Source organism: Phoxinus phoxinus (genome assembly GCF_949152265.1).
Source record: "Phoxinus phoxinus genome assembly, chromosome: 16".
NCBI classification, from domain to species: domain Eukaryota; kingdom Metazoa; phylum Chordata; class Actinopteri; order Cypriniformes; family Leuciscidae; genus Phoxinus; species Phoxinus phoxinus.
In genome coordinates, this window is record NC_136891.1 from 11,063,614 (window position 1) to 11,085,927 (window position 22,314).

Genomic DNA, 22,314 nt, shown 5'->3' on the forward strand with positions numbered 1-22,314 from the left:
ATAAATTAGTGGAATTAGTTAAATAAAACTAGTTGACAAGGCCACATTTCTCCTTTTTCATTTGGCTTAAAGTCCCCCTGTGGTGAAAATCAAGGATTAAATATTGTTTATATGTCTATGTGGTGTTTTTAATATGCTTTAACAATGTGTAAATTGAAATTCATAAGTAAACACCATCGCTGAGTATTTTCTCCTTAAAACTGCACTGCAGTGAACCAAAGACGAAAGAAATCGCTGGTGTTTCTGACATCACAAACTACCTTGTAACCAATCACGACGTGTGATCGTCAACGAGTGGATCTCTGAGCAGGTGTGAGTGAGACAGGGCTAATTTGCATATTCATAAAACTGCGTATACTAAATGAGGCAAGTGTGTAGAGTTACACTCAAGCTATTTTAAGGCATGAATAATTTTTTTTAAGGAAAAACGCTTAAATGTGTAATTTTGGTGATTGAAGATGAGTTTTAAGGGATACAATTATTGACTACAGGGGAACTAACTAAAACTGAAATAAAAACGATATCTATGAAGCATACCATCCTAATCATAATGCAATACTTAGAGCTGTAGTGCAGTACAATATAGTATGTATACTGTGCACAGTATGCAAATGTTCTGCATGCATAAAAAAAACAAAAAAAAAACAGATTACATGATACATTTTGGTAAATGTGCCATACTGTCCAACAGAGCTTTCTGCATGGAATACTGTATCTCACAAGGCACTCGAATTGAGTACTAATGTCTTTAGATATCATTTCTTTTAAATATTAAACACATCTTAACACAAAAGTGTTAAGTGTTAGTTCAGTATGGACTAAGCTACTATTCCATTGCGAACACTGACAAAAATTGTGCTTGCTCATATATACTCTTAATATATTAAAGCTGGTATATAGTACTACTGCTAACATTCCTTACGAATATAGTAGCGCTAGGATCTTACCTGTCCTGGCCTGTTGGAGTTGGTCCTGCAGGGTGTGATTTTCCTCTTTCAGCACTCGAATCTCATTGGACAGCTGATTAACAGAATCAAGGCCTTGGATATAGATGTTAGTGGGTGCTCCTCCTGGCAAAAATGTAGATACATTTGAAACTTGTATGAAACTTGTATAAAATATATAAACATATGTATACAAACACAAATATTACATTTTATAGCCAAAACGAATGTGAACGTGTAAGTCTCTGACCTCCATTTCGCACAGAGGAGGCCAGTCTCTCCTCCAGCTGCTGTCTCAGACGGTCATTGGTCTGGATAGAATCTTCTAGACGCCGTCGGAGAGTGCGAATTTCCCTAAGATGCTCCTCCATCAAGTCTGAGCCTGAAGTATATTATAAAAACAGCACGATAAGCTTTCCAAAATATATGACAACAACATATTATTAACATTAGGATTAACTATGTGATTTCCACAGCTGGAGTACCTATATGGCCAGACTGATATCCCGAAGAACCAGAGGACACGTCTCCATACACGCCTGGTCTTATAGGTCTTTGGCCATACATCATATCCCACATTGCACTGCTCTCCAGAAGGCTTGACCCTGATTTCATAGCGGGACTGGTGTGCCTGCTTCTGACAGGTGACTGTTCAAAGGCATGATGGGATAGTGGGTGTAAACTGCTATGGTCAAGCTGATCATGGGAGCCCAGTGGAAACGCAGGAATGGGTTTGATCTGAGGACCATGGTAGCCTGTACCGGGATAAAAAAAACAAGTATTAATGGAGAGAATGTAAGCAGTGTGAGAATATACACCCTACTGATCAAAGCGTTTAGGGTCTATGAGATTTTTAATGTTTTTAAAAGAAGTCTCTTATGCTAACCAAGGCTGCATTTATTTGATAAAAAAAACAGTAATATTGAGAAATATTATTAAATATGAAAAAATGACTTATGTTAAAAAAAATATATTTCTGTGAAAGCAAAGCTGGATAAATACTCCAGGTTTTAGTGTCACATGATTCTTCAGAAATCATTCTTATATGCTGATTTGCTGCTCAATAAACATCTCTTATTATCAATTTTGTACACAATATTTGTGTGGAAAACTTTTTCCATAATAGATTTTTTTCTGACCAATGTAAATGGCTTTACTGTTTACTTTAGTTTTAATGCATCCTTGTTGAATAAAAGTATTCATTTCCAGTATAAAATAAATAAAAATAACAATCTTACTGACCCCAAAACGTTTGAATGGTAATGTACACTGAAACATGATTATATTGCAAACGCAGGTAAAAACATAATAACAAAAATAAATAGTGTAGCATGAACAAGATGCAAATCTGATCTCAGTAAATTATGAAAATCTAAGTGCATTAAATAAAAATTTGCATGCCATATATTTTCCTATTTTTCCTATTAGTAAATCATTTCTTGTTTTAGGCATAAATCTAACCAAATTTAGTGAGGTCTAAGCTTAAAACAAGAAAACAAAATCATGCCAACAAGGTAAGATAAATCATGTTAATTCACAATATATCCTAAGTCTATTATATTACACAATTTCTTCAATTCAGTCTTTAATAGAAGAAGTTTAGATATTTTTATTGGAAAAATACATAAGTAATTTATTTTTGCATGCGTATTAGTCAGTCAACATTCAACGACTACATAAATCACCAATACATTCTCATTCTCAAGTTTGATTGACAAAGAGGTTAAAAATCACTTTATTTTATTATATTTCAATCAACTATCTTATTTTATTTTTGGCAATAGCATTATACCAGTTAAGAGTTCAAATCTTGCCTATACTGAATCGTCACAGAATTAGTATGAATTATTCAGTGCCACACACACTCAGATGCAGGCTCACTGTTTCCAAGCTGCTTCTGGAGCATTTGAAGCTCTTGGTGAACCTCTGCCAGTGAGAATCCCACACCATAAGGGTGACGGGTTCTCAAGGGATGAGTTTGAGGCTCAAACACAGGTGGAGAGGACATTTGAGGACAGTGGAGAGAGGTGGAGAAAGAAATGGAGCTGGACAGAGGTACAGTGGAGAGGCCTGATGGGAGGACACATGGAGAAAGAGCTACAGACACTTCATTGTGTTGTCTATAGAACAAACTAAACCTTTTCATATTTTAGTAATTAAAACAATACACTACCATTACAAAAGTTTGGGCTCTTTTTTTTAGTTATGATTTAATGTTTTTGAAATAAATCTCTTATGTTCACCAGAGCTGCATCTATTACGCCAGTCTTCAGTGTCACATGATCCTTCAGAAATAATTTAAATATGCTGATTTTGTGCTGCTTTGTGCTAATATTTCTTATTATTATCAATGTTGAAAACAGTTGTACTTCTTAATATTTTTTTAACCGCATTAATTGGATATAAAAACCTTTTGTAGCATTATAAATATATTTAATGCATCCTTGCTGAATTAAAGTATTACATTCTTTTAAAACAATACTGAACCCAGACTTTTGAACGGTAGTGTACATAGTGATACAGTAACATTGTAATGAGAGATACTTAAAAGGGCATGTGTGATTTGGTACCCTCGCATTGCACTCTTCCTACCTGTCTGTGCCTGGGTTTCCATTGGCCTGTGTGGTGTGCATTGCATGCTGGGACAGGTGTTGGAGGACTGGTGGCTGTGAGAGGAAGTAACAGATGGAGGATTGGATGGATGTAATGAGGCTGAGCCTCTATGGTTGTGTGAATCTGAAACAAAACAGATGGAAAATGAAAAGAGGTGAATGAGAAGCTAACCTGAATATGATAAAGTGGGGAAAACATGATAAAATGTTCAAATGTGATGATAATAAATTCAAAAACCTGTGGCACTTCTTGCTGCCTCCTCTTGGCCATATTCACTGGCAGCATCTAGTTCGGAGCACAGCTCAAGATCCTCATTGGTTGAGCCATGGTCTTCTGACACAAAAGAGGTCCTGTCTGATTGGTCTGTGGCCACAGAGTGGGCGTGGCTGCTAGTAGGAGTATCATTTTGTGGTTGTTGCTGGTCAAGTTTAGAGCGTAGGGACTCAATAAGTTTGTCTTTCTGTTGTAGCTCCTTACTCAGCCTGAAAACAGACAAAAATGACATTTTGTATAGATAGTATTTAATATTTAGCTAATTGTCTGCCATGAGATGACAGTGGGTTTTATGTTTAATGTACAGTTATGAAGAGCAGTGACTTTGGACCAATCAGATATCACAGTGGGTCAGGCTACCCAGCTGCAGAAATAGAAACCAAGTGATAATCAAAATATCCTGTTGCTTGTTGCAGTTGTGGCTATTTATGATGGTCTGGACAAAAACAACCATTGAGCACAATCTGCAAACAAAAAATCTATAACTATTGTCAGAATATATACACAAATGCATTCTCACTTTTTCATCACTTTTCATTCAATACACAAGTAAATGCTTCTGCAAATTCCCACTTAGGATTATTTTTGTTAATGTGCCACACACTCATGATTAAGCGCTTGTGTTGTGCTTCTTTCTGTAAGTCAAATTTGCTAAACGAATAAATGGCAGGTTCTGATAAAAGTGAGTTTTGGGTATATTATGCTTATGTGGATTCAAATTAAGCGTGTTGTACATGCAAATTGTCACCATATTCTGTTTAGCACGTGCCAGGTGTGTCCCGCATGTAGGGCATTAGGCTAATTTTGTACCCACAATTCGTTCCAAGCTGGATTAATTAGGACCCGTTTTTGTTCTGTCAGAGCCAAAACACACACACACATACATATGTTGGGTTTTCCATGTTTTATGGGGACTTTCCATAGACATAACGATTTTTATACTGTACAAACTGTATATTCTACCCTCTAAACACAACTCTTGCAGAAAAAATTACTACATTTGTACATTTTCAAAAACAAACATAATTTATAATTATTTATAAGCTGCTTTCCTCATGGGGATAAAAAAAAGTCCCCACATGGTCAAACATTTTAAGTTTTACTACAACGTAGGTGTTTCCCAGATCTCTCTCTTTCTCACACACACACACACACACACACACACACACACACACACACACACACACACACACACACACACACACACAGTTACACAGTGTGTGCCATCTTTCTCACACATGCTCTCACATCTCACAACACACTCACACGACAAAACCCGATGAAGAGTCTGTCGGCACAGTGTGAATTGCTCTTTACAATACAAAATGAACAACAAATAAAACATTGCCTTTTCTTCTATTCCACATAGTAAATTTTTCAGAAGCTAAAGACCTAGTAAGCTGCCTTACTGTCTACATAGAACCGTCTTCCAAGACAACATCCTAACAGAAATGGAACCCCATAAGAGACATAAGCACCAGACAGAGCACCTCATGTAAAATTAACAGGAAACTCTCACAGGAAAGTTTGGGGTCAGTAAGATAAAAAAAAAAAAAGTATTTTATTCAGCAAGGATTCATTAAATTGATCAAAAGATAAAGTTAAGACATTTATAATGTTACAAATATTTCCATTTTAAATAAATGCTGTTCTTTTGAACTTTCTTTTTATCAAAGAATCCAGGAAAATTAAAGCAGTTTTTTCACAAAAACACACAATTCTGACTTTATTTGACTTTATAACACACAATGCTGAGAAAAAAAGTACGAATTGCGAGATATAAAAGTCAGAATTGTGAGATAAAAAGTAAGAATTATCCTTTTTTTTATCCTGTGGTGGAAACAATCTTCCATACATGAGACTTTCAAAAACATAAAAGAATCTTAACACCCCCAAACTTTTGAACTGTAGAGTACACAAACACAAATATTGGTTTAAATAGTTTTAAGTTTACAGAATGATTTACACCCGTAAAACACCTTGAAGCTCTTACTTCTCAATCTGTCTGTGCACGGTTCTTCCCTCCCTTTCTGCCTGCTTCTTGAGAATAGCCAACTCTCTCTTCTGCACCTGCCATTCCCACAGAGAGAAGGAGAAGAGGGAGTCGCGGTACAGGGGGCTGCTTTTGGACAGCATGTTCCTCCAAAGTGGAGCCATGGTCCCCCGACCAGCCTGACCCTTTATGCTCCCTTGAGGCCTGGTCACCAGCACTTCATCCTGACTTTCCAAACTCACGACTGGCTGGGAAACACAGACGAGCAGATCAGGGGCCGCAGGACCGGCAGCCGGCGTGGTGCCTGTCAACTGGGTCTCCGTGGTAACTGTGCTGCGATCATTCGTGTGACGAAGGAAGGGGGGTTTGCCCAGATTGAGAGTAGTGATGGGGGAGGAGTTGGGAATTCTCCAGCAGGCAGTTGGGTGAAGAGCAACACAAATCCCGAGATTACACTAAATGCTAAGACTGATCTGTCATTCCCAAACACAAAGGAGAGTTTTAATAAATCCACATATGCAAAAATACCAACTGTTGTGACATCCAGCGTGGCAGTGGTCTTACCCAAACTCTTCTTTTTCAAGTCCTTGCCGGACAACAGGAACAGATCAAACACATCCTTGAGGAACTAATCACTAAGCCAACCTGAAATTCCTGAAGTCTCCATTTCAAAGAAACATAAGCCACTGATGCCGAATGTTCAGTAAGTCCTTCTTCTCAGAGACGAGGGCTTTTCTATTTATTCCCAAAAGAGGAAAAGGGTAATCAGAGTACCTTCCTGAAACGTAACGTCCTTCCCCATGAGCTCTCAAACACAACAAACCCTCATGGTGAAGTGTGCGTGTATGTGTGGTCCTTGCCGTTGGGCTGAAGTGTTCCTCTGTGCATAAACAGGGTGCTTCAGTCAAAAGAGACACATCTGTGTTCCAATAAACAAACATAAAGCCTATCCAGACTATTAAATGCTTATAAAATTAAGAAACCTAAAAAAATGTCTCTTGTAAAGTTCCTTCTTATTCTCTATGGCTTTGCATCCGTAACCATCCAAATGAAGACATACAGTACATACGACAAATGAAAATACGGCGATATTCTGTCGTCCCTCCTCTTGTGGCATTCAGTCTCACTCTTCTTTCATATAGCCTCGCATGTGGTCTTCTCCTTCCACCGTCTTCTCCTCTTTCTCGCTCTCTTTCTCTGTCAGCTTTAGCTGCCTCTGACCTATTTCACTCATGAGGTTTTAATAACTTAACCTGATTAGCGTGGAAGTCAACACCCAATCCAGAGACGGGTGGTCACAGCACAGCTACCAACCATGTGACAGCTCTGTCCCAGGGCAAATGTTCTCGAGAGGACACGAGAAACGCACATAAAACGCTTAGGACATCAAACCGATGCAAAATCCCCTCCGTTTTCACTCAATTACAAGCTCCAGCTAAATGAACCGACTGGCAACAAAATAGGGTTAAGTCCAGCCGTGCAGCTGGTTGGCCATCTGCGCACCCTTTCTCTCTCTTTCCCCTCATTAAAGGCTGCAGTATTAGAGGCAAACAGAGACATTTCCAGAAGGAGATTACACTGGGTATCATCCTTTTCTGGCTGTGAGTTTCCATTATGACAGAGCTACGAAGGAAATAAGGGACGAAGAGGTGACATGCCACTACCAGATCGACACAGAATGGCTCTAAACTGCAATTAAAGCCATTAGGAAGATGACAGATCCATTTTGATGTAAGAAGGGAATTATATTATTGGCTAAATGGTCCTTTGGAAATTAGTCATGGTTTGGTGCGGTAGGGATGGGATGGGAATCATAAAGAACTTAATGGTTCCGTTCCGATTCCTCTTAATAATAATAAAATAAAATAAAAAAACATTACTAAAACAAACCAAATGTTAACATATTTCTCATATTGTGCATCAACATTAACACTTAAATGCATGAATGTTTTGCCAATCATTATTACATATTCGGGTCTTTACCGACCCGGATCTATATCTAACACGAATAGATCTCTACCTGTCACGATAATATAAAACTCTCCTGATATTAGAGTAACAATTACAGAAGAATAACATAAAGCATATTTTGTCCGGTTTGAGCAGATGTTTAACACCATCAACAACGTCCTCGTCAGAGCTCATTTCCCAGTACATTCAGCATCTGGCTCATATTCACAATCTCAAACATATTCTCAAAACTATCATTTTCAATATCTTCAAAAATCAATATTTTGATCACGGACAGCTTCTTCACCAGATCCACTATCAAGTGACAGTGGCACTAATATTTGATTGCTTTCAGTATTGCTCTGCAGTAAATTGCTGATTTTTTTTCTTCATAATTAATTGATTGAGGAATACTTAGAAGGTTGATGTCTAACTTTAAAAAATGAATGAGGAGGAGGGTTGTGAATAACGTCCCGGGTCACCTAAGACCCGAGGTATGCATTTAAGAGTTAACTACACATTGTAATTTGAACAACCAGTAAGTAGCTAAACTTATTTAAGGGGCTGTTTTACTTTACACACCTTTTCAACTAAAAAACTGAAAACTTTTATGTTCTTATGGCCATTCAACTGTGTTTTGGGGGCCTGACAATGCAAACTTTTGAAAACGGGATTCAAAGTGCACGTTTTTGAAAACGATACTGTTATCATCTGCATGTAAACTACAAAACGTGGATTTGTGAAAACGGTGACATCATGCGCATGCATATTACGTGTTCAGTCTATAGGTGCGAAGTGTTTCTCTATAAAGTGACATCACCAACTACAAGCCTGGTATGTATATTAGCTTTTTATTACAGCTTTTTAAGTCGTTTTTTGCATATAACTGTGAACAGGGATTGTTTTGACAACGTTGTTGTCTGTACGTAAAAAACGCAAAGGAAAAACTTTTCAGTTTTTAGTACAACATTGTCTTATAAACATACCCTAACTCTCACTGTAAGCTAAAGTAACTGATTCACTGAAAGAACGGACTCATTAAAGTCATTCGTTCAGGAATCGGACTACACTGATTACGTGTATGTGTTTGATTCACTAAAAAGGACAAGCTGATAAGAGTACAATACTCTACAATAGATCGGACTACAATAGTCGGATTATACTGGTTGCGCTGCATGTTTTTAAATCATTACAAATAATTACTTCATAAGAGTCATTCATTTGTGAATCAGACTACATGGTTTGCGTTGTATAATTTGGTTCACTAAAAAGTATCAATGTATGAGTCAAACATTCGGAAATCGGACCACACTGGTCGCTAGGGCTGCATAATATATAGAAATTATCGAAATATCGCGAAATGTATATATCGCGATATGCATATCTCAACGGCTTGCAATGGGGTCATGAACAAAAGACAAAGGCTGAATAACTTTTGTAGCTTTAATAATAATCAGTATATTTAATTCATACAGTGAAAACTAAGCAGTGTTTTATTTTTACATTTGATTATTCAGTTTCTGTTATTAAATAAACCTAATGTAGGATAACCTGAAACCCTAAAGCCCGTTGTTTACACTGATGTTAAAATAACACTTCTTATGCTACAGTAAAACACTGCTGTTCACTTTCAGAAGCTGTAGGGATGTTTTCTTGTCACAAAAAGAATGTGAAACGTATGTAGGTTATATCATTTTAAATATATTTTATAGATAATTTAAGTTTATTTTACACACTTTAAGCATTATCGTATCGCATATCGCATTATTTAATGAGTTATCGTATATCGCATTTTTCTTCAATATCGTGCAAACCTACTGATCGCGCTATATTTTTCGAAGCTGTATTTACAGTAGCGGTGTTGTGGCACCGCTGAATGAGTACTGCAAGAAAATCTATATATTTTTGTACGGTGTTCCATCTGTATCGGTTGAATGTGCGAAACCTGTTAATACTAAAATCTTGGTTACCATAAATATTTCGCAATAAATATTGATCCTCTGATGTCTAGTGGTTGTCTCTCTATTCTCTTTAAAATCCATCTCTTCAACTAACCCATCCAGCAAACCAATTAATCCCAGCTTTGGATGATTCGGAGTGCCTCCAGATACAGTAGGCTATACATGCTTAAGAAATCCATTACTCCGCCATTGCGTTCAATATACAAACACAGATGACTCTGTTCACAGGCAGACAGTGCAGATCTTCCCAGCTCATGCACGCTCACCACCAGCTGACTACCGCTCAACACAATGCATGATGGTGTAAGGGAAAGAAAAATAAGGGTCATTTCCTGTAGGGGAATGGGGGCATGAATTCTGTTCAAATGTCCCATGAGTTCTAAGCATTTAAGAGATGCCCTAGAACTAGCTGTGACATTATGTAGCAAGCTTCTGACAGTTCACATTAGCATTAGTGTACAGCATCGCTTAAGCGGCCTGCGGGCAAAGTCAAATAAGTCCACTTCAGTGCCCGTGAAAGAGTAGAACGAAGTAAGTGAGTTACAGATGGAGGTGTAAGGGAAGAGATTATGAAAGCAAAGAGAAGTGGAAACAGAAAAGAAATAACAAAAAACAACCTCTCAGTACTGAAGGTCACATGTCAACAGATATAAATGTAAAACTGGCAACAACAAAAAAAAAAGTTCCATTCTGACTATAACAATATTTGACGAACTTGACTGTTAAACTTTAGCATGCAATCATGTTGGTAATGCATAATCAGACAAATTTAGCTTTTTTTCCTGAATAACTTATTAGTGTTGTGATCAAAATACAAGCTTTACATTTTAAACCCAATTACAAGGTTATTTTATCCCAGAGGCTTCCTCTGTAAGTGCATTCCCATAAATGTTTTTCTGTTTTTTACAAACTTTTTACAAACTGCGCTTACTTAACCCCAAATGCTGATTCATTGATCCAGTATAACTGGATGAACCTTCTTTTTTTTTGTGCTTTGTATTTATATGGACCGAGGCTTGACCATGTCTCATTACCGAAATAATCTCTCACATTGATTCATTCAGCACAGACTGAACTTTCCATGATGCTTACTGGGTGAAAACTCATCACAGCTGGTGTCCAAGTCAATAGGACGCCAAAATGCTCTGTGGTTATTCCACCAAATGCATGCACTGCCAAAATTAATAATTACATAACAAGCTGCTCTGCTTTATGAACTCACAAAACATACTTTTAATGCACTGCAAGCAATTAGACTTTACTGAGGAAAAATGCTGAGCAAAGACACTCCTCAAAGGCTCTTTATTGGGAGTTTAAACGGAAATTTGTGTCAGTACAGTCAGTCAATATGAAACAAATCTTCACAAATCAATATGGTCCATGTGCTGTGCTCATCACATGTTCTGGCTGATTTGATGAACTGACAGCAAAGGGAAACCTAATTCAGTTCTAAAGTGGTATATGACAAGGTGTGATCAATTATACGTTCAGTGTACTCACCGTATTGCGAGAAGCTCATGTCCAGATTTATCATCTGGGACTTCAGAATGATCCCCTGCAGTGATAAAATAAGGAAATGCTTTTGTTACAGAAATGCATTTAGAGATACAGTCAGATGTATATGGGTATAAGTATGCATGTATCACTCACGGCCGCTGATCTTGGTGCTGACTCTCTGGGCGAGAGAGATGCTCTGAGAGAGCTGGTCTCTGAAGCTCTGTCCCATGTAGTAATCGATGTCATTGGAGCGCAGGAGCTCTTCAAAGGCTTTGGTGGTGTCTCCCAGGTGCTGAGTCAGAATATGACACACGCCACGGCCCTCCCGCATCCTCTGACGCAGGTGAGACAGCTCGCGGGCCTGCGCTTGGATCAGCGTGTCAAACTTACTGCAGGGAGAATGGTGAGAGTAGCAATTATGCATCATTATAGTGAGAATACATGGTGTGAAATTTTAGTGCTATCAATTGATTTAAAAAAATGTATCAATTAAACGATAAAATAAACTGATTAATTAAATTAATCGCAATATATGAATCGCAATAAAATATTTTTATATTACACTTCATATACATTTCTAAAATGTAATATATTAAATGTCATATTTTAAAAAATATTAAAGAATTAATCACTAATTAAGTGCGATTAATCATGTGTATTTATCTTTAATGTAATTGTAATCTTTAACTTGGCATATTTTAATGTATATACATATACACACACACACACACGCACACACACACACACACACACACACACACACACACAGTATATATTATTCAGTAATATAATATTAAATATATATTGTTTTCAATAATACTGTATTGCAAATTTTGAAATGTTACAAGATTACAAAAATATTTAATAAATACAAATAAATGTAAGATTAATTGCAATTAATCACATTTAATATATATAATATTTTAATATGTATTATTATACTTTTAATATATTATATTTAATATGACTTAATACTATATACTGTACACACACACGCACGCACATGCGCACACACACACACACACACACACACACACACACACACACAGACACACACACGCACACACACAAATAAACAGAAACAATAAAAAGGCAACATAAATTAAATGTAATATTGTTTTAAAATGCATAATCGCAAATTAAAAGTGATTAATTGCAATTAATCTTACATTTATTAGCAAGATATAAGCCTATATACAGTCAATATATGTAAACTCACCCCGGCCAGTTTACAGCCTTGCCATCTTCTGCTTGACCTTTGCCCTTCCTGAGCTGCTCCTCCAGTGACGTCACACGGGAGACGAGCTCCTGCAGCTCTCGGTCTTGCTTGGGCTGGCGGGGGAGAGAACCGAAGCCGTCAGACGACTGCCAGCCCTCGTCCTCCTCAGCTGTACTCTGTGCCTCAGAGTTATCCAAGCCCCAGTTGACCTTACGAAGAGTGCTGACTGGAGTTTGATCACGCGTTTGGGCCTGCAAGCTACGGATCTGAGCCTGAGATCGGGACAGCTGACCGCGCATGTCCTCTACCAGCTGCTGCAGGTGCGTCACGTCATGCACAGTCTTCCCAGAGTTCAGTGAGCTGGCACCACCCCACCACTGAGAGCCGCCATCCCGATAGGAGAGAGATGTGCACAGCTCCAGATCATCAAACTCTGCAGCAGAGCAAGAAGTACATTTTGATATTGTGTTCAGAAATAAAAAATTCTAGTCACCTTTATTTATATAGCACTTTTTGCACAGATTGTTTCAAAGCAGTTTTACAGTGATAACAGGAAATGAGTGCAACAAAACTAAAATAAATACTATGACTTTAAGAAATGAATGCCCATTAGTGGTAACACCAAATGAGATTACCTGGGCTGCTGGTGTCTTCTCTCTCTGCCTCATTCTCACTGCGGCCACATGTTTCATAACCCAGATCCTGGATGTCCACCTGGACCTGCTTATTGTCCTGCTGTACTGATGTTTCCGCTAAACAAATGACCAGATAAACCTTTCATTTAAAGCTTTCTACTTATGTGTGTTAAGTGTTCATATTCATACTGTAATAATCATACATTTAAGACAAAAATACAAATTATTATAGTATTTCATGATGTCAGATTTATAAATTTTAGTTCATTTTACTCATGCACTTTTTAGCCTACAAAAATATTTTATTTGACAAGAAAGTGTAAAATTAAACCAAATATTCAAACATTTTATATATTAGTTTAAACATATTATCATTTAACAAAAAACTATTTGAAAACTTTTTAGGGTCCTTGTTTAAAAAAAAAAAACGATCTCCTGAAATAACTCAACATAGTTATAATTGAGTACACTATTGTAATAAAATTGAGTTTACTCTACATACCGTATGTTTGTTATTTATTACATTTTTACAAACTATCATTCTGAGTGGGTTCGCCAAATGGCATTCTGACCATCTTAGGCAACATCTGTAAAAATCCCTTCATTAACAATCATTTCTGCCAGCAGTTTCATTGGTGATGTGGTGTGTACACTCACTGAGCAGTTCTCTGTAATCTTTGAGTTGTTCGGCTTGAGCTTGAACTGTGGCCTCTGACACCATGAGTCTCTCCTGAAGCTCCCTGCTCTCCTGCTGGACGTGCTCAAGGTCAGACTTCAGACACACCGAATCCTTTTCATTTGGCTGAAACACAAATATGCATGAACGTTAGCAGTAAAAACCTGTGGACAATATTTACCCTCAGATGTAAAGTCAAACTCACCTCTGTACCAAATGCTTCCACCAGTTGTCCATCTGACCTATCTGATGTGCTCTTCAGTCCATCGTTCTGAGGTTTTCTTCCTGTCGCCGTACTCTTGAGCTCCTCATTTTCAGAGCATAGAGTAAAGAAAGCTTTCCTGTTTCAGGAGCACACGCATTAAAATAATTTCACCTTTTCAGTGCCTTTGTAACTATGTTTGTTATATGGATAGCTGTACCTCATCTGAGAGAGAGAGGAGAAGCCAGCCTTTTCCAGCTGGGACTTGAGCTCCATCAGTTCTCTCTCTACTGCCCTCTTCTGCTCCACCAGAAGCTTGACCTCGGTCAGACCCGGACCTTCAGCTACTGCATCCTGGCAGCCTTTAAGACCTGTATGCTGATCACAGCTCTATGAAAGGAGAAATGATTAGGAGACCTGTGCTATACTTCAAAATAAACTATGACTGTAGCCTCTGTATATAGTGCACTCAGAATTATACATTTTATATGCATCAATCCACATTTCATGTCTTATAAAACAAAAAAAATGCTTAAACTTAAATGTTGTTCTTGATATTTTACACGTCAGGCAGATGTCTTATGGAAGACTGCAAAAACATCTGTAGTTTAGTACAGTTATTGTGTAATATTTAGTAACCGTTAACCAAAACTAAAAAACTTTTAAAAAGTAACAAAGTAAAAAAAAATTCAGTTTTGATTTTAAGGTTATTTCATTTATTTATACATACATATAAACCTAGTAAAAAATTACAAAAGCACATAAAAAACACCTAAAAATTAAACTAAAATATAAATGAAAACTGCAAATATAAAATAGCTAATATTATAAATATTTATAATATATAGTATATATAGTACAATATAGCAGCATTTTTACTATTACTTATAATATTACTATTGTATATAATACATATTAAATTAATTTCTCTTATGTTATTTTTTATTTATTTTGCAAAATTTATTTAGATTTTTCTCTCCTAATTTTTATGTTATTTTAGTTTTTTTAATGTTATTTTTCTATCCATTTAATTGTCTTTTAAAATGTATTTACATTTTTTTTTTCTCCCTTTATAACATAAAGCACTTTGAATTACCATTGAGTATGAAATACTCAATGGTATAGTATAGTCGGAGTACTACTATGTAAATAAATGTGCCTTGCAATTCGATTGTATAGTATAAGTCAGCATGGTTGTAGAATTTTATATTTTTTGTATGCTGCAACTTACTACAGTATAGCATAGTATAGTATAGTATAGTATAGTATAGTATAGTATAGTATAGTATAGTATAGTATAGCGTAGCATAGCATAGTATAGTATATACAGTAGTATAATATAATAAGCAAATATTTTAATATTTGAAGTTCAATGTATATACAAAATATGTTTCAGATTTGCTTTATATGTTATATCTTCAAACATAGGCCTACATAAAAATATATATTTATGACTATGACCAAAATACAGTAGTCAACATTTGAAGTGGATCAAAAAAGTTCATCAAAGTTGTCCTAAGACAAGAGTCAAAGACGGGTATTGTTCAAAATTCATGTATAACTTTGATGAAAGGTTTTGATCCACTTCAAATGTTGACTACTGTACATACAGTACTATAGAGCTTTCAGCATGTTGACATACCTGTATGCTGAGCAGAGACTGAGCAGTCAGTTTGGAGCGTTCCTCGTCTTCGGCACTGTCAGCAAACTCACTATTGCAGTCTTCGTCATCCTCCTCTCCATCATCTGATGTGAAACCTAGAGGAAAAAGTGTTGCATCGTTAATACAGAAATACACCCAAACGCATTCACACACTCACATAGACACTATGCACTGACTGTTGCATGCGTCACTATGGAGACTAGTGAACATAATACTCTAATGAGGCTCAGCTTACTGACAGTGGGCTTCTCTGAGTAACCTTTCATCAGCAACGTATTCACAAACTATCCCACCATAAAACCAAGCATATCCAGGATCATTTTGACTCTCAGTGACTAACAGATTCTCCAGGCCAGTATGCACACAAAAAAACAAGCAGAAAGACAGGAAGAACAGAAGCAAAAAGATAAAAATACTCATTTCCTGACTGGCAGCACTGCCCAGTTTTGCTTTCGTTCCATTACTGTACAAGTTAATATGTTTTGCACAAGTTCACAGAATATTGAAAAGGTCTGTTTTGAGTGCTGTATTGTAAATTCAGTGGTATATTAATCTTTTCTCCAGCTCATATAACTTTTAAAGAAAAGATTAGAAAATAAAGTGTAAATGTTATGACTTGTATATGTCTAATGGGATGTAACTACAGGAAACTGGACTCTGTTTATAGCTAACTAGATAATAGAATTATTGAATATTACAATTTGAGCATTTATAAAAGGGAAGCTGCTACATGCTCTACACATTTAGGAATGCTCAAAGTGGAACTAAGAGTTGGTGTGTATTGAATTAATTTACTAATGACTAGAGTACATTTGACATTATCATAATTTCATGACAGATATATATATATATATATATAATATATTTATTTATATCTGTCAATTTATGATAATGTCACACACATATATATATATATATATATATATATATATGCAGCTAAAGCATATATATAAAGCATATATAGCTGATTTATATCAATATATATATCAATATATATATATGTATATATTGATATAAATCAGCTACTGATAAGTTTTGAGAATGAGTGATTGACGGGATTGTTATTCTGGAATGTGTTTCACAAAGGAGCTCAGCTGTGTATATTGTGTAATATCCCAAAACGACATCCCTAGGACTTTTTGTCAAATATTTTAGCTACATATACTGGATGGATCAGTTATAAACACACAAAAGGGAACGTGTTTGGTTAGGTTTACTGTGCCATATTTAAACTTGGGCATTGACTGTGCTTGTGACTTTGGGAAATGTAAGAAGAGAAAGAGAAGAGAAAGATATAGAAGAGAAAGGATCAGCCCGAAGGTCCGATATATGTCCCAGTATAAAAAGAATAAACAGGTTTAACACCCAGTATTTTTCCTTTTGAGTATATTTCATCAAATAATTTACTAAGAGTCAAAACAATCATGGTACATACAAAAAATATGAAAACTAAATATGAAAGCACAACACACATCAAGCATATGTCCGTAAAGGCATCAGTTAGGCAGTGACATTATGTATTAAGCTCAATACTAAGTGCAAACAATCTGTATGCTACATGCTACAAACATCAGTTCTTGTTATTTTGCATGCAGAGACACACTTGTTATCATATATTAAACTTATGCTCTTAACCTATTAAATAAATCATTATTCTAAATGAACACAGCAGCACTTCAATACAGTGAAACTGTAATGTTTTGGTACTACAGTCCTTCTAGAGTCCATTTTGTTACAGGTTTCTACAGTGAACACAGAGACAGCAAAATAATATAATGCAAACTTTTTTGTAGCCCTCAAATTAATATATTACGGTTTTAGTTTTTCTCTTTAAATTAATAAAGTATAGCCAACTACATAGAATATCTGAATAAAAATAAACAAAATGAGCTCAAATACAAATGATTGCACGGTTAAAAACAAAATAAAATTTTCAAAAAAAAACTCATGCACACAGATAAGAGGAAACATAAGTAAACATTTTGTTAGAATCTATTACAATAGTATCTATGAGGCTCTAGTGGCTTCAAATAACTAAGAGTTCACACTTCAGTCTTTAGTTATTAATCATTTCAAACATTTGTTAATCTCAGAACATGCTTATCTAGCAATTATGAACATGATTGAAATGCACAAAGCATCATTTGTCCTCTGCAGCCCAGGAGAACCCACATTACAGACCAAACTGCAGCCTGTCCCCACCTCCAAAATCAGCATGTCCTGTTTCCATGGGCACCAGTGGATCCAAAACAGCCTGCTTAAAAAAATAATAATCATACAGTACATATATGAAAAGCTGAAATTGTACAGTAGACATGTCTGCTGATTCAGTCTGCTTTGTTAAAGCGCAATTATTCGTGTTGACGCTCTTGACTTACCTTGTGATTAATGCAGGTGGCATCGTGATGTTCCAGCTTCTCTCTCAGCACCTGCAGCTCTTGGGTCAGTTGCTCTACCAGTGGTAAACCTGATGGCTCCACTAACTGCATCTGCAGGTCCTGAAAAACAAACTTGATAAATATACACATGTACTAAAAGATAACATTTTAAACTCAGAGCCTAAACACAAACCTTGATGATTTCCTCTTTGACGCTCACAGTCCTACTTAAGGCCTCTAGATCTGAAAGCTGGGCCTGGAGCCGGTCTTGGTGGGACGCCAGGGTGGAGCGCAGGGCGGTGAGCTGGTTCTGGGCCTCTCTTTCTCTGCGCTGAGTCAACTGGAGCTCATCCTGAAGCGCCTGTGTGTCGACTTCGGTTAACTGAGGGTTTGAAGACCCAAGCTGCCTGCGTAGCTCCTGCAATCGAGCGGTCTGTTCAGCCATTACCTGACCCACACGACCTGCAGAATCCTGGGAGATTGAGTGTCAGGTTAAAAAGCTATTTAAAGCTCAGGAGATGCATTCATTTTTAACGATGCCTGTAGTTTAGAGATCACCTTTATGTACTGCTCTCTTGAGTTGAGGGTGTTCAGAAGGTTTTGGACCTGTGAGTGATGCTCTTGAGTCTGTCTGGTGCGGTCCGACAGAAGCTCCTGGAACAAGCGCTCCTTCAGCTGCAGCCGAGACTTGAGCTCCTCAGCCACCTCACTGGACCCGACTGACACCTTACTGAGCAGAACCGCAGTCATATCCTGCATAGAGATGCATGATGGATGGAATGAAGCAAGTTGAAAAGAACACAGATATTCAAAATATCTGAAGCATGTGTTCACCTCCGTCTCTTTGGCGTGTGTGTGCAGTGACGTCTGCAGCTGGCCGATTAAAGTGTCTCTTTCTCTAAGGCTGCGCATGTGTGACTCCTCTCTCTCACGCTGAACACCCTGAGCATTGCGCCAGGCCTCACACACCTGCTCCAGCTCTAAACCTTTGCCACGCAGCAACAACTCCAGACTCTGTAATGATAAGCAGACAAAATAGCTTTGAAGTAATTGTAATGCTGGTATTCACCATTTTAAGCAGGATGCGCGTGAGTCATCAATACCGTGATGGTTTCCTCGTTGTTGGAAAGCACACGTCGAAGTTTCTCCAGGTCTCTCTCTTTCTCTCTCAGTAGCAGTTGCAGTTTACGCACCTCGTCTTCTTTCTGTTCCATGCACGTGAACTTCTCGTCTACCGCTCGCTGAGAAAGGCAAGGGAAAGTTTAATATCGCACATTTCATACACAATAAGAATTTTAAGAAAAGGAAAATAAAGACATATTAATGTCTTTTAATTAACACTTTTATTCCGCAAGGACGCATTTATAATGATTTCTATCTTAAATAAATGCTGTTCTTTCGAACCACATCAAAAAATCCTAAACAAAAATTCTATCACAGGTTCCATAATTATATTATTAAGCAGAACAACTGTTTTTAACATTGTTAATGATAATAAATGTGACACTGAAGACTGGAGTAATGGCTGGAAATTCAGCTTTCCCATCACAGGAATAAATTATACTTCAAAGTATATTGAAATAGGCAGTTATTTTATATTTCACAATATTACTGTTTTTTTTATCAAATAAATTAAGCATTGTTGAGCATAAGACTTATTTGAAAAACATTAAAAAACAACTTAGTACTAGTGTATATAAGGCCATTTTGTGTCACTTAAAATAATTCAAGAACATTAAGACAAAGAAAATTAAATAAAAAGAAAGGAGACAAAGAAAAATTTATTAATTAATAATTCAAAAAGAAATACAATTATTTAAAATTTAGAATAATTCAAAATGATTTGATTAATTATAATAATACTGTATGTTTGGCAAACGTGTGTTTATGTACCTCCAATGCTCTGTCTCTTTCCTGAATGCGTTGTTTGAGCTTGAAGATGAGGTTGTCTTTATTTCCGGCAGGCTCTTTCTGACCATCCACCAGCTCACTGTAGTCCTGATCAAGAGTATATAGCATCAAATATTAACATCCTTACAGTAAGTCTATCAGTACTAACACTAGAACTAATAATCAAAATGTTCTTTGTATTTCTTACTAGTAACAGTTGTTCTTTGTGCTCTAGTGAGGTCTTTAGTTCTCGGATGGTCTTCTCTCTTTCCTCGACCTCTTTCTCACTCTGTCTCCCTTCCTCTCTCCATTTCTCCTCCATTTGCTGTACCTCAAAGCGAGCCCTCTCGAGAGCAGCCATCAGATCGTGGTTGTGTGTTTCTGCCTCCTGGTGGTGCTGCAGGGCTCCCTGCAGGTCAGCCTGCAGGCGCTGGTTTCCTCGGGACAGGTCATCTTCTCGCCTCTGGCCCTGCTGCTGTGCTCTCTGAAGGCCCTGCAGCTCAAGCTGGGCTGAGAACAGAGAGCCCTGGAGGTCCAGCAGATCAGCCTGCAGACGGCTAGGAGCCACTACAGACACCTGCACCAATGAGGAGACAGGACGGTGGGACAGAGAACCAGATATAGTCATCAAAATGGGTTAATCGGAGTCATTCCCTAGTGACGGTGATAAAACAATGAGAAAGTGTAAAACAGAACTTTGTGTAAAACATGAAGCTTTGAGGGGTGTGATCTGTGAGCTTTACTGAAGGAGGATTCCCACCTGCTGCTGCTGGAGCTGGAAATGGTTGTTCTGTTGTTTCAGAGAGTGCAGAAGCTCATTCTGCTCCTCAGTGAGCCGATGGAGATCAGTAATCTAGTATGAAACACATTATTTTAAATGAACATTACATTATTAATATAGTCCCAGACTAAATTCATTTATGTAGATTATTTTAAAAAATAAAGAATTTTGATGGTTTGACGGTTTAATGTTATTTTTGATTACAAATTAACTAAAAATCCAAACGCCAAACAGTGTGTCTCAAGCAAGCCAGTGAGGAATGCCTGATATTCCAGTCACCGCTTTGTGCTTGAGGGGTAGACATACCTCACAGTCTTTAGTGTTGAGCGAGTCACTCAAGGTCTGTATTGTTCTCTCTTGACCACATACTGCTTCTCTGACAGAACGTAGTTCACTTTCCATGTCCCCGAGCCTCTGCTGTAACTTCTGTGCAGACAAACAAGAGCTCAGTGCAATAATGATTCTCATGCCCGTTGAGACATAACAATGCCATGGCAACAAACAACAGTACACCATATGAACAGGACAGTCAAAAGACAAAAAGGCTGCTTGATGAAACGGCTTTTACATTTGATGTGAATACCTTATTGCTGGTCTCGCTTTCTCGGATCTTGGTCTGGAGAGATTGGACCTGCTGTTGGGCCTTCTGCAGCTCACTCACACACTGACCCGCTGCGTTCTCATACTCCGCCAGCTGACACTGCTGCTCCTCAATCAACCTCTGAGACACAGACACATCACACAAACAAATGCTTTAAACCATAGGATTATTGTTACTCGTTTCCGAGACAGCAAAGTTTATTCAAATTTGAAATGTTCTTTTCTGCTGATGTAACCAATCAACTGGCTAGGGAATATTAACATGAATCAATCCAAATCAAACTGATTATTCACGTTATGGAAGTTAAAAATACTCGTGTCTTTCCTTTCAATAAACACCTTGCATAATATAAAGTCTGCAATTACTAAATGAGCATGCTTGAAAACTGTATTGATGTGAGTGAGAGGACAGGCGTGTTGCAGAACAAACAGTTATGACCATAGCCTCACTCAACAACTTCCTCAGGATGTCCTACTTTTCCATGGCGGCATGCCGTCCACTTCCTTGTTTTTAATTTTCACTTAGCATCATTTCTTCATCATCTATCATATCATCTTATAATAAAAAATAATAAAAATGAGTCTCTATAATAAATAGACTTGACTGTGCACAAAAATAAAAGTTTGTCTAGCACAATAGAGGTAGCACCAGTGACTGGAGGATAATGTTTCTGATCCAGCCCTGTCTACAGTAACATACAGTGATTACAAATGGCTGTGCGTAGTACAATAGTGCAGGCTGTGAACACAACACTGAAGATCAGATTACTCACACTGCCCGTTGCTTTATCTGTCACTAACCTATCAGGGTTTACCTTTTGAGAGGTTAGATTAAACATTACATACAATTATATTGCTAAAAGGATCATATATACTTAAAGGATTAGTTCACTTCAAAATAAAAAATTCTGTCATAATTTACTCACCCTCAAGTTGTTTCAAACCTGTTTGAGTTTCTTTCTTCTGCTGAACACAAAAGAAGATATTTTGAAGAATGTCTGCAAACAAAGTTGATATACCCCATTGACTTCCATAGTAT

At 37.2% G+C, this 22,314-nt stretch overlaps 1 protein-coding gene across 13 annotated transcripts in view; it reads right to left on the reverse strand.

Moving 5' to 3' along the window:
• The window catches only part of pde4dip (phosphodiesterase 4D interacting protein), a 68,280-nt gene that overhangs the window by 7,665 nt on the left and 38,301 nt on the right, over positions 1-22,314 (reverse strand). For 4 of the 13 annotated variants that reach the window (XM_079584492.1, XM_079584494.1, XM_079584490.1 and 1 more), the window contains 25 exons: positions 21,259-21,396; positions 20,982-21,101; positions 20,655-20,747; positions 20,103-20,471; positions 19,898-20,002; positions 19,108-19,245; positions 18,839-19,018; positions 18,563-18,757; positions 18,198-18,476; positions 18,005-18,124; positions 17,829-17,883; positions 15,606-15,721; positions 14,184-14,353; positions 13,967-14,102; positions 13,743-13,887; positions 13,086-13,202; positions 12,451-12,883; positions 11,385-11,620; positions 11,235-11,289; positions 3,795-4,039; positions 3,537-3,680; positions 2,808-3,014; positions 1,430-1,699; positions 1,195-1,326; positions 948-1,070 (listed from right to left, as the gene is read on the reverse strand). In XM_079584492.1, the coding sequence (XP_079440618.1) occupies positions 948-1,070; positions 1,195-1,326; positions 1,430-1,699; positions 2,808-3,014; positions 3,537-3,680; positions 3,795-4,039; positions 11,235-11,289; positions 11,385-11,620; positions 12,451-12,883; positions 13,086-13,202; positions 13,743-13,887; positions 13,967-14,102; positions 14,184-14,353; positions 15,606-15,721; positions 17,829-17,883; positions 18,005-18,124; positions 18,198-18,476; positions 18,563-18,757; positions 18,839-19,018; positions 19,108-19,245; positions 19,898-20,002; positions 20,103-20,471; positions 20,655-20,747; positions 20,982-21,101; positions 21,259-21,396 (4,321 nt within the window). The remainder of the gene's footprint in view (positions 1-947; positions 1,071-1,194; positions 1,327-1,429; positions 1,700-2,807; positions 3,015-3,536; positions 3,681-3,794; positions 4,040-11,234; positions 11,290-11,384; positions 11,621-12,450; positions 12,884-13,085; positions 13,203-13,742; positions 13,888-13,966; positions 14,103-14,183; positions 14,354-15,605; positions 15,722-17,828; positions 17,884-18,004; positions 18,125-18,197; positions 18,477-18,562; positions 18,758-18,838; positions 19,019-19,107; positions 19,246-19,897; positions 20,003-20,102; positions 20,472-20,654; positions 20,748-20,981; positions 21,102-21,258; positions 21,397-22,314) is intronic. The other 9 variants (XM_079584486.1, XM_079584495.1, XM_079584491.1 and 6 more) reach the window with 5 other exon arrangements.